The following is a 13,132-nucleotide window of genomic DNA, read 5'->3' as shown; positions in this document are numbered from 1 at the left end:
GCAAAGAATCAAGCGTTTTTTTCTGCCTTTTCTATATAAACAGTACCTCAGGGTCATCAAATAGTTGAGAAAAATTCTTCACAGAAAAATTCCAGCCCCTAAGTGAGGAGGGAATGCTAGAATATCACCATGTTGCCATCCCTAATGAGTGAAGGGACTTAGGAAGTGATCAGCAGTTGCTGCTAACCTGATCAGGGACACTGAATGAATGGATCAGACAGACAACACCAAACTCACGGACTGATCTTCATATTGATAAAAGAGAGGACAACCAGACTTTATATGCCTCCTGAAGTGATACAACCAGAAGAAGAACTATTCCAACTGAATCGAATTTTGACCAAGCCTCAAAAAACTACCAGTTTACACAGGGGATGGAAGAACATATTAAATGACCGCAGGGATGCAATCAGCCAAATCCAGACGGTGGAAAATTCTACAGGACAAATGACCCAGTTTCTTCAAAAAATTAAATGCCAAAGGGGAAAGAAAGAGGGAGAGGGCACTATGAATAAAAGGGGACTTAAAAGATATGTCAATCATTATAAAATGAGTATGTTCAGAGTAAAAAATGTAGAAAAAATATGAAAAGATAATGGAGGAAGAAAGATTCACAACTAAATATAACATGTGGGCCTTGTTTGGAACCTGATTCGAACAAGCCAACTGATATTATGAGACATCAGGAAGAGTTAAACATTACTGGATATTTTTTTTTAAGATTTTTTATTTTTTATTTGACAGACAGAGAGGTAGAGAGTACAAGCAGTGGGAGCGGCAGGCAGAGGGAGAAGCAGACTCCCCGCTGAGCAGGGAGCCCGATGAGGGGCTCGATCCCAGGACCCCGGGATCATGACCTGAGCGGAAGGCAGGCCTTAACTGTCTGAGCCACCCAGGCGCCCCTGGATATTTTATAAGAGAAGAAATTATTATTTTTAGTATGGTAATGGTGCAATTGTGTTAGGAAAAAAAGAGAGAAGAGAAAAAGCGTCCCTAAAAATAGCTCCCTTGCTGAGGTTCCTCCATCAGGCGAAGAATTCCCCATGGCCCAGGAAAGAGGTGTGAGTGGCCCAGTGACGCATCCACAGCGCAATGCTTCCCAGTATTCAGCGCTGGGACAAGCAATGAGGCGATGTGGAGTGGCTCCCTGTCTTCCCAGGGCTCCCCGAGGAAGATGCCTGTACCTACTGGGCCTTTCCGCAGTGCCGCCTCAGATACGGCAAGCAAGGGTCAGACTGAACACTTTACCTGCTGGGCCTGGGCCTGCTGCTGCTGCTGGTAAAACGTGCCTGCGGGCTGCTGGGCAGGTGGCGGTTGCTGCTGGGTCGGTTGCTGCGGCAGCGGCGGCGGCGGCGGCTGCTGGAGGAAGAGTTGCGGCTGGTGCTGGGGCGTGGCCTGGGCCGCAGTGGGCAGAGCCTGGGCCGCAGTGGGCGGCGTCTGCTGTGGGGTGGGTGGAGGCTGGGGCTGCTTGGGCTGAGACTGGGGTAGAGGCTGGCTGGGTTGGGGCTGGGTTTTTGGCTGGGGAACACTGGCTAAAAGGCCAGGCTGATTGCTGGATCCTGTAATGAGAATAAACTCCATATAAGGGCTCAAAACTCTTCCAGACGAAAATGGCTTGCTTTCTCTTGCCAAGGAAATAAAGAGGGGGTGATAAGAGGACAGATAATCCCAAGAGCCATGTGCTTCTGTCTTTGCATCTTCTTGCTAAACTATGTGCTTCATGTTTTTCAAAACAAGGTTCAGGAACAAGGTTCAGTGCTTGCCTCCTTCAGAAAGCCCTCCCTTATTCAGCATTCCATTTAGTCAATTACTCCTTTAGTCAGCACCCAAGTATCTACATATTCAGCTGGCCTTTGATGCTACTGCATTCAAATACAATCTTTGCACTAATGCTTTAGGACAAAAGCATTCTTTGATGTTTTACTTGTAAGTTACACAACCCCAGTCTAGATGCCTGGCTATAAGTAGATGACCACCAAATTCACCAAAAGCAGCTTCCCGGTAGGGGAAGTGATGACTAAATTCAGTTACTTGATCATCTAGGTCCTCTAAACTAAGTCATCTCATTGAACCAGAATACCAAAACATGGAGTGGTAATGGATAGTTTCAGAAGACAGAGCATTAAAGAAACAATGCCCCTGTGTCAAAAAGAAGAGAGTCTTGTTTCTTTAAAGGCCAGGAGAAGAATATGAAATAAAAAGGAAGGCATGGGATGGATGGACCAAGCCACAAAATCCGGGCCAAGACTAGAAAAAATAGAGACATCAGGCTTCAGGGGTCTTGGAGGCCCCCTGCCGAACCCATTGAGAGGGCTCCCCTTTTGCCAGCCACGTGCCATATAATTTCAATGGGTTCTCACCTCCTGGTCCTCAGGTCAAGCCATTATTCCTTATGTGTCTCAGGATTCCATTTCTGAAGCAAAAGTAGGCTTCCCAAAACTTCTGTTAATGTCTGGGATAGCAAAGAGGGTGTACCAAATTTCAAACCATCTGAGTTACTGACCTGCAGCCTGGGGTGGGGGCTGAACCGTGGCTCTCTTCCGAGGTGTCAGGGCTGGCTGGATAGGAAGGATTCCTGGGTTTGGCTGAGTCTGCCCAGCCTTAGGCCTCTGACGGGGTGCAATTGAAGTCTCTGTTGTGGGAATGGGATCTGTCAGTCTAGAAAAGGAAGGGGGAGAAACACAGATTCACATTAACGTGTGGAAGAGTGGGAAAGGGGCAGACAGAGTACTTGATGGATTGGCTTTCCCCTCCACACTCATCCAAAGCTTCTAGATCTGCTTAATCGACATTTGTCAAAGGGTACTCCACAGGATGTTAAGTGTTACTAGATGTTATGAAAAAAGGGTTGGTGGGAAAGAAGTTTTAACATACTAATCAAAATATATTGAGCAGATTTCTTTCCGGCAGAACTTTTCACGTGTGAACGTGCATGGAGAACTTTGAAGAGAGCCCAATACAGAAGGCAATGTTTCTCTAGCTTACCTGACCCTGGGACCATTCCACCTAATACTTCCTAGGATTTCCCAGAATATGCTTCGGGTGATGATGGAAAGGAATTTGAAACAGGTGTTTTTCAGATGTAGAGGGGACTCAAACTTGGTCAGAACTAGTTGTCAAGGGGCGCCTGAGTGGCTCAGTTGTTAAGTGTGTCTGCCTTCGCCTCAGGTCATGATCCCAAGGTCCTGGGATCGAGCCCCATATCTGGCTCCCTGCTCCACAGGAAGCCTTCTTCTCCCTCTCCCACTCCCCCTGCTTGTGTTCCCTCTCTCGCTGTGTCTCTGTCAAATAAATAAATAAAATCTTAAAAAAAAAAAAAAAGAACTAGTCAAAATGGTCTCTCTATAATTAAAAAAAAAAAAAGCATATAAATGAGTGACTCTAATAAGGCAACTAGAAGAAATAAGTAAATAATTCAAGATAAAGGATTTGGGGAATATGTTATATGTAAAATATATTCCAATTAAAAAATTTAGCTGGATTCCACCCAGAGTAAAAATCACATTGCCCAGCCTCTCTTATAATCAGGCGTGGCTATGTGTCTAAGTTCCAGCCTTACATGGGAAAGCAGACTGTTATATGGCAGTTTCCAGAAGCCTTAAGAAATAGCTAGGGTATGCCATTTGTCTCTCTTCTTTGGCTATTCCTTCATCCGTTACTTGGAACAGGAATGCTACCATTTTGGTCTGTGACGTCATGGCTACAATCGTAGGGAAGGTAGAGTGAGAAGCTTGAAGAAGCCTGGGTGTGGGGCAGAACTGCCAAACCAACCGCTGACTACTTACCTCCAGACTTTGTTTACTTGAAAGAAAAACATCTATCTTATATGAGCCACTGTCATTTTGGACATCACAGCGAAATCTAATCCAAATTAATACAGGAAGGACTGCTGGGTGGTCTACTTGTCCCTTGTGATAGTGTAAAAATACAGATGATAACTTCCATTCATTTAGAGCGGTCCAGGCAGCTGGCTGCCATCTAACTCAGAACAGAGTAGTGGTCTTTTGAAAATGCACATTAGGGAGTAAAACTGAAGTTATGGCCAAAATAAACAAGCTTCATGACTATTTCCAAAATATGTCTGGCATGGCCTCCACGAAATGCAAAATAGGAAGCAAAGCAGACCCCATGTGCCTTCCCCATGACATATCTCCAAGGGATGTCCACTGTGGACCCTGAGGCTTTTCTCTGCAATCCTGCTAGAGGGATGCTCTTGTGTGGGGTAGAGAACTTATAAAAGCTATCGTATCTGTAGAGGCTATAACCTGGGGAAGGAAGGTGGAAAGGAAAATAGGACAAATGTTGGAGAAGAAGAGAAAGGTGTAAGAAATATATAGCCAATGTTGAGAAAGTCGAACAAATGTCTATAGAAACCAAATGCTAAGAACCTCCACACTGGATGGATTTCTTTCTCCCCCCTCCTCTCTTTTTTTTAAGATTATTTGAGAGAGAGAGACAGAGAGCAGGAGGAGGGGCAGAGAGAGAGAATCTCAAGCAGACTCTGCACTGAGGACGGAGCCCAACACAGGGCTCGATCCCACGACCCTGAGATCATGACCTCAGCCAAAATCAAGAGTTGGATGCTCAACCAATTGAGCCACCCAGGAGCCCCTGGATGGATTTCTCTTAAGGGTAACATCTTAGAGATAAAGGGATTTGGAGTCAAAGAAAACTATATTTGAGCCTGGTTCCTCACTAACTGTGTGATAATAGGTATGTCATTTTACCTCTTCTTGCTCTGGGTCCCTTCTGTATGAAATGGAGAAAATAATGCATCATGAAGCTGATGTGAACATCAAATGCATCAATGACTGTGAAACCATTTTTATAAACTGTAGAGTGCTCAAAATGTTAGTTTGTATGGCCCTCAATATGGTGTGAAAAAATACCGACCTTGAAGCCAGGAGATCTGGCTCTAAGTTGTCACATCTATGTGCTTGTGGGCAAATCACTTAATGCACAGAATAGAGTATGGATGCTGGAATTCGGGTAATTTTTTTTAACTAACCACATACTGATTGATTACCTTGGGCCACTTAAAATTCTGAGTCTGTTTCCTCATCTGTAAAATGAGAACAACAACAATGGCTCATAGATTTATTTCAAGGAAAAGAAAGTGATCTTATTTACAGAAAGAACCTCGTATGGTATCTGGTATACATGATGCCTCAACGAAGAGTGGTTACTTTAAAAACAGAGTTAGAAAGAAAAACTTACCTCTCAGGACTGGGAAGCAAATACGGTAATGCAAATGAAATCACTGTAAATTATAAATAGGACACCTTAGGCCCAAATCTCTTGGCTGTAAGGTCTGTGTATTCTCGCAGCATTATGGATCCATACAAACTAACAGCATGGGCACTCTACAGTTTATAGAACAGTTTCACAGTCACCGATGTTCACAACTGCCTTATGATACAGGTATGATTTTCTTCATTTGACACAACACAGCACCACTTGGAATAGTACTGGTTATTGTCATTGTTATAAATGCGGGGGCTTTGTGGGAATAGATCCTTGCTTAGCCTCAGTACCTACTATATTTGGGTCTAGAGCAATATGGGCATAAACCCAAATACTCAGCTAATGAACTCAGCCCCAAAAGCAATTTCCAGAGGCGAGCATGGCAGACTTAGGTAAGAAACGGACTACAAAGTAACACCATGGATATAGTTTGCTAAGTCTGTGAAAAACAAAAGTCTCCTTTAACTTTTGGAGCGACATCAGCACTTACATTTATTCCAGAAACATTTAAGAATGTTTAAAAATGTAAAAATTATTTTACCACTCTATTAAAATTCACACAACCCCATCTAGGGTACTTTGTTGATAGTTGGCGGCTAATGTTTCCTCGCCATGGGAACGTGGGAGAAAAAGAAGGCATAAACATCTCTTCGACTACCCTCAGAATCTGCCACTTGGAAGCATGGCAGCCATGAGGCTGTGCCCCACAGACCTGCAGTTGGCAACGGGTGCAAACACCACGTGCCCCAGGGGCTGTGCCCCTGAAATCCACTGCCATGCTCCTTCTGAGGCCATGCTTCCCACAGGCTGCTCCCAGCCTTTTACCCCTGTCACAGGGGGATTAAAGTCGGCCTGTTCCCGGGACACGGGGGCTGCTCTGGTAGCTGACTTTGGCTTGAGGATTCCCTGACACCTTTGGTGAACCTTCTTCCTTCAACTGTGTGGCAGTTTCTAGTCACTTCTACTCATTCTTCCTTCCTTGCTCTGGGTTAGACTTACATCACCTTCTGATGGTTCTTCCAGCCTTCCCTGGCTGTCTCCCTATTTTCTCTCATGGTCAAATAATATCCTAGCTTCTTCAATCCTCTCTTGGCATCTGCTTCGGGGAAGACCCCATGTTCCATGGAATGTGGTTAGCTAAGATCCACAAGCTCTTTTGCTGTTCATGGAGTCTGTGCCTTGACTGGCACTCTCCTGAGGTGGTCAGGGCCACAGACAGTAAGAAGGAATGGGAGGTGAAGGACTAGGGTGGTGAACCAGGCTACAGGAAGACCAGGACACCTGTTTGGGACATTCTTTTTAGCAATATTTAAAGTTGGCTCTTGCCTCTTCTCTGAATGCCCCTGTGCTTCTCCCCAAGCAAAAGAAACAGCTGTGGAGCTCTTCATTCTCTTTCAGATGTAGATCTCCGTGTTTCATCATATTCCTCCCTGCACTCCCTGGAAGAGACAGAGCTTGCTCTCCTGCTCTGTGCGGCCTCTGGCCACAGGAACCTAACAACCACCAGGCACCTTCTCCTACCGCTATGGCCGCTGGCGCGGGACCTGCGCACACTTGGGCAGTTCTTACCTGGCCTTTGGCTGGGTCTTTTTTGCAGCTGCCTCACTGGCTTTCACTGGCTCAGGAAGCTTTGCAGGAATGGGAGAGTTCTACAGAATTGAAAGGAAACCAAAAAAGGACATTGCACATTGCTTTGTAAAAGTATACCAGCATGACTGGGCCGATAGAAATACGTGCTGGGATCTCCCAGTGTGGCTTCCAGGCCCTGATGTCTACTAGAGGGAAGGGAAGTCAACCAAAGGTAGATCCCACCAGTCTCGGCCCCCCTCAGGGAGGTAGCATATCGGAGAAGAGGACAGAGCAGCCTGCGTCCCATGCGCTCCTCCCCCAAGGCTCCCAACCTTCTGGACCCTTTGCCTCCTACCACACAGCTTAGAGGTGGTGTTAAGAATGGAATGGGAGAGATGTCTGTAACCTGTATTACTATTTAAACTATCAGCTAAACCTTACAGAAGTCAGCACTGACTAGCAGCAGGCCCAGCCGGGATTCATTCTGTCTTCTATCTTGAACACTGGGAGAAAACCATAGCCAGGAACCATTAGGTTGCGGCGCCGGGGCCTCTTCAGTGTATGAGGCACCCCTAGGCCCATGAGGCCAGTAGAACTCCTCCCACCTGGATTCCACACGGGCCACCTGACACCAGCTCTGGCTCCGGAGGGAGCACTCCCGTCCCCAACCACAAGACAACTGCTTAGCACTGCTGAGTGAGTACCAAACAGCTTGAGACTTGTTGAGCCTGACTTTTTAAAAACTAGTTACCAATCTGAATGCTTCCAATTATATTTCAGGTTATTTAACTCTATGAACGGGAAAGTGGGGCAGCAAAAGAAAAACATGGTCATGTTAGGTTCCTGTACAAGATTCCTCATTTTAATCTGGAAAGCTGATAAATGTAATACTAGTAATAGTTTTACTAGTAACAGTAAATATTTAGGCTTTTAGGAGGGACCTCCCATTTCCTTCATGTTTCCAGGTGGGGAGAATTTTTGCTAGGATATCTCTCCTTGCTCCTCTTCCTCTCTCCAAGCATTCCTCTCCCAAAGGGAGAAGCGTAACTTACTTGACTGACAGGACTGGGAGAAAAAAGTGAGCTCGCCTGGCTGACCTCTCCTTTTAAGGGAGAGCCTGTCTCTACAGAATAAGGTGCTCCCTGCTCAGTCATGTGGATCTGATGTTAGGGAGCCTGACTGGTCAAGCTACATTCTCTGAATCAACCTTATTAGTAATATAGCCAATATTCTGAGTTCCATCTGAATGATTCCCACATCCGATTCCAAATGTAGGACTGAAAGAGGAGTGTTATTTATCAGTACCCTCAAGCTCCAATAGGGACATCAAAGTTCATTATTGGGAAAACTGGAAGACAATTTCAGATTAGAACTTATTTATTATGGCATCCATTAGTAAAATATTCAAGGGAGCTGGATCACACATGAAAAATATGCTTAGACTGTAAAAAGATCTGAAGTTTGAAAACTGTTGAGTGCAGAGCTTAGGATTACTAAATGTATAAAACATTCCTATAGCCTGATGTGTGTAAGGAGGGTAGCGGAAAAGGAGTGTGAGTTATAGATGGCAGAGAGTAGCAGCAGAATCAAGAAAGCTCTGCTGCAATAAAGGAGAAAAGGAACAAGGGGCTTATGTTCCAGTAGGTATGGGGACAAATTCAGAGGCCTGCCTTAGGAAGGCAGCCTGCCTTACCACCGCTAGGTAAATACAACAGGCTTATAGCTCTTAGTGAACTGTGGAAGTTAACAAGACAGTAGGTTGGTCAATCTTCACCCGAAGTGCTCAACTCAATCCCGAGGGATTTTGGGGGGGGGTGTAATTGCCTTAGTTTAATAATTAAATTCTATGGGAAAATTGGATTCTCTTTATAGTGATTGCTTCATAGTTAGCTTTGCTTGAATGCCCCCTACCACACAAAACAAAGGACATCTATATTCATTAAACAGCTGGTTCACACCCCCAGAATTTTAAATGACAATTTGATAATGTTTACTTCCCCTAAAAAGCATCCTTCACATACCTGTACATTAGGAATTGGGCATTCTTTCTTGAGTAGTTTAAATGAGAAGTAGGACACCTGGTAAATATCCGGCCTTTTATCAGGGTCTGGTTCCAACATATACCCTAAGACAAACATATGTGAACATATTTAATAATACCCTAATACTTATTACATTAGCTAGGAAACATAATTTCTCTTACCAAATGTGTTTTTTTTTTCATTTTTATTTTTCATAAAAGTCGAACAGTGTAATTAGCTCTTTTCCTCCCCTCTCAGAAATGGAAGCTCTAACTTCCCTAAAATTTTTTAATATGCACAAGAAAGTAACAAAGTTTCTGAACTGTAACAAAGATATCTGAAGTTCACATGCTGTGGCTTGTACAACAGGGACTCAAGCAAGCTCTCATTATTAAAGTTACCACCTTCATATTCTGGTACCAAGGAAGTTATAGGCTCCTGGCTTCCTTATCTTGCTAAACAAATGATTATCCTTGAGACTTATAATCAAAACTTTTTTTTTCACTTTCTTTTTTTTTTTTTTTTTTAGTAATCTCTACCCCCAACATGGGGCTAGAACTCATGACCCTGAGGATCAAGAGGCACATGTCCACCGACTGAGCCAGCCAAACTCCCCTCAAAATTCAAATTTTAAGAACTGACTTATTATTCTTTTGTTGGAGATATTAACTGGTTTCCATTCTAAAAAATTACAAAATGATAAATACATCTCTACTTTTACATAACTATAGAACACTTATTTATTTCCAGATCCTTTACACTTCTGCCCTTTCCAAAGCTGGAAAAATCCCCAGGAAAAACATCTTTGTGAAGACACACAAACATACACATGCATACATACAAACAACAGCGCAAGGCCTTACTGTGTAAGGAAACAAATGAATGGTCTGAACACTAAGTGTAGGAAAGACTGATGAGGCTGCAGTCTTGCAAAGGCCTTGCAGAAGGTTTGGGGCGCCTGGGTGGCTCAGTCGCTTGAGCCTCTGACTCTTGATTTCGCCTCAGGTCATGATTTCAGGGCTATAAGATGGAGCCCTGCATTAGGCTCCTTGCTCAGCAGGTGCTCTGCTTGAGATTCTCTCTCCTTCTCCCTCTGCCTTCCCACCTACCCCCCCCCCCAGCTCACATAAATTAATTAAAAACAAAAAAAAGAAGCAGGGTTTGGGCTGGTCCTTGAAGGCAGGAAAGAATTTAGTCAGTCAGGGGAAAGAAGAGAAAAAGATATTCTTGGTGACGGAACAGTCTGGGCAAAAATGCACTTGGGCGAAAGGCAAGGGAAGGCTCTGTTGCGAGGAAATGCAGGTGCCAGAAGGACAGAGCAGAGGTTTCCTCATCAGAGAACACAGGGAAATAAGGCTGGGTGGGTGGGATGGAACCAGAGTATGAAGGGTCTTAAATGCCATGCTAAGAAGCTGGGCCCTACTGTGCGACCACGGGCAAACCAGGAAGTTTACTACGGGGACCTGACAGGGTGGCGCTGTGTAAGACCGATCTCACGGTGATGCGGGGCTGGGCTGGGCTGATGGAAGGAGGAGAGAGGCTGGTGGCCACTCCGCCCCTACAGGCACACACCGGCTGAACTCCAAAGAAAGAGCACTGCTTAGAAAATGCCCGACTCTCGTTTCTCTTGCGAGCCAGATCCAAAGAAAACCTTAAATTTCCATTATCCCGGCGTGAATGGTAACACCACTAATAGAAACCGAAAAAAGAGGGGAACTGCGTGTTGGGAGTAATTGGGCAAGGACAATAAATTTAATTTTAGATCTGAGACTCTAGGGTGACTATGGGATCTTCAAGTAGTTTGTAAAAAAAAATAGGTCAGAGTTTGGGAAAGAAGTCAGTGTCACAGATATTTGTAAAGAGTTGTTTTTCCTAATATGAATTTGCTGTACAAATGTTAAAAAGAAAATGTATTACCAAAAAATCCTACCATTCTAGCACCAGATCGGGCCATTTCCTATATCTCCTTCCAATCTCACTTACACAGCTGCAGTTCTAGAACAGACATACAGTAGTCCTCCTTATCCAGGGGGGACACGTCCCAAGACCCCCAGTAGATGCCTGAAACCGCAGATAGTACTGACTCCGATATATACTGTTTTCTCCTATACATACATACCTATGATAAAGCTCAATTTATAAATTAGGTATGCTATGAGATTAACTAACAATAATAATAAAATAAAGCAATTAGAACAATATGCTACAATAAAAGTTATGTGAGTGTAGTCTCTCTCTCTCTCAAAATATCTCATTATACTGTCCTCACCCTTCTTGTAATGATGTGAAAGCATAAAATGCCCACGTGATGAGATGTCGTGAGGGAATGACACAGGCATGGTGACTTAACGTTAGGCCACTACTGACCTTCTGACTATACATCAGAAGTAGGATTGTATGCTTCCCACTGCGGTCAACTGCGGGTAACTAAAACCACAGAAAGCAAACCCACGGATAAGGAGGGACTACTCTAATGCTTTACCTCTGAAAACAATCCAGCAACCATTAAAGGCCATACTCCCATTTCTTTAAATACCACCTCCCCCTTTTTGGTTCATAAACAGAAGTGGATTGATAAAACTGGCCCAGTGGAATGGGTAGTCATCTAAAAGCTGTAACGATGTTACCTTGGGTAAGTTACCTATACTTCCTCAGCTTCAGCTTCCTCATCTGGATCATGGGGATAATTATATTTACTATATAAGATTTTAAGAGTTAAATAAGGTACAAGTAGGCCCTCAACAAATGTCAGATGCTCCACCCATATCTGCTTCTTTTTTTTTCAATGCAACCCCACCCAGAACCCAAACTGGGATCCAAACTATCCCAGGACTTATAACCCAAAATGGTTAAAATTTAGATGCTAAATCCCTTGACCAATGTGAAAAGATGATAAAATATTTCTGTTTCACATTTTAGTACAAGGGCTTGTGCAAAGATTATTCGTTCTACCATCTGGTTAATGAACTGATACATATGCTTGCTAGGATGCTGCAAAAGAGTGGGGAATCTTAAAAAACATTTTAAACCAAGCACTGAGCTTAAATGCTTGTTATCAAAATCCAGTGATTAACCTAAAGAGAGAAAAAACCTTGTTCCACAGAGTTATACAGTCTTAATTATGTATTCACTCCAGCCAACGCATGGCAATCATTTCAATTTGAGTTGCTTCCAGTTTCGCAAAGATGAATTTTTTATCACTTGATAGGAGTCAGCTGGACTCTTTCATACTGACTGCAACAGAACACAGCAGTACTGTACTGCTCAAAGCACAGTTAGGATTTCTGCTCAAGTGCAAAGGAGCTTAGATATCTAGCAAAAAGGCCTGCGACTCTAACTAGACACCGTTATTCGTCTTTGAGTGACCAACCATTACCAGTTGACTTATCTTTTCCTCCAACCCATCACTCCCGTGAGCCAGTCCCTCTGCCCCCCAATTCATTCCTGGAGATTAGAGATAAAAATATGAAACTAGAAACTTGAAATACTTACTAATTAGGCAGTGCATGTCTTGGGAATATCGAGAGTTATCAGGAATTGTGAAGTTTCCATCACAAATTGCCACCTGACTCTCTCCAAATGGCAAAGTGAAGTAGCATAATTTATACAACAAACATCCAAGAGCCTAAAAAAATAAAGCAGATTGCTAGGAGTGGTTTATTTACCATAAATGCCAATGGGTCTGAGAGATATTGGCATCATCCACATTTATGAGCAGATATAAAATCTCTGTACTATTAACCTATTAGAAACTTGAATTTAGAACTCAACACCACTATTTAGCTGCTGACATACATTATTTCTACCATCATTACCAAATTGTGCTCCAATAAGGAACAAGCATTTCAGCTATTTTATTCTTAAGAACTCGTAACGCATGTAGGAAAACCACCTAAATAATGGGCAGGTCACCTGAATAATTTTCACAGAACTCTAAAGTCATTTCCTTTGACATGCTTCACGAGGCAGTGGCTGGTCACCTGGAGTGAAGAATAACCCTGACGGTTAGGTAGGCAGTGACATGGTACAGTGGCCACTCTCACTATGGCACTGTCTGCATTAAACTTGGGAATTTGTGGTCAAGACTGCTGGTATCTGAGGTGCGGATAGCTTAGTTGACACCTACCCAAATGTCTGCCTTCGTAGTGATGATTTTGCCACTGTACAGGTTGACCATTTCTGGTGCTCGATAGGACAGCGTTGTGTATCTACAATCAAGAGATTTGTTTTTCGTTAAATATGTCAATGCTATAATTAAAAACCAGGGGTAGCAGAAATACTTTTTAAATACATATATA

At 43.5% G+C, this 13,132-nt stretch overlaps 1 protein-coding gene across 6 annotated transcripts in view; it reads right to left on the bottom strand.

Moving 5' to 3' along the window:
• AAK1 (AP2 associated kinase 1) overlaps positions 1 to 13,132 on the bottom strand; it is a 171,201-nt gene that overhangs the window by 49,721 nt on the left and 108,348 nt on the right. For all 6 annotated transcript variants that reach the window (XM_073897619.1, XM_073897617.1, XM_073897618.1 and 3 more), the window contains exons 7-12: positions 12,961 to 13,042; positions 12,327 to 12,459; positions 8,835 to 8,938; positions 6,814 to 6,893; positions 2,504 to 2,658; positions 1,249 to 1,559 (exon numbers count right to left, since the gene is read on the bottom strand). In XM_073897619.1, the coding sequence (XP_073753720.1) occupies positions 1,249 to 1,559; positions 2,504 to 2,658; positions 6,814 to 6,893; positions 8,835 to 8,938; positions 12,327 to 12,459; positions 12,961 to 13,042 (865 nt within the window). The remainder of the gene's footprint in view (positions 1 to 1,248; positions 1,560 to 2,503; positions 2,659 to 6,813; positions 6,894 to 8,834; positions 8,939 to 12,326; positions 12,460 to 12,960; positions 13,043 to 13,132) is intronic.

Source organism: Callorhinus ursinus, unplaced genomic scaffold, assembly GCF_003265705.2.
Source record: "Callorhinus ursinus isolate GAN/ISIS: 27379988/994484 unplaced genomic scaffold, GSC_fseal_2.0 scaffold10, whole genome shotgun sequence".
NCBI classification, from domain to species: Eukaryota; Metazoa; Chordata; class Mammalia; order Carnivora; family Otariidae; genus Callorhinus; species Callorhinus ursinus.
The sequence above is the reverse complement of the archived record's forward strand: the minus strand, read 5'-3'. Positions and strand labels throughout refer to the sequence as shown.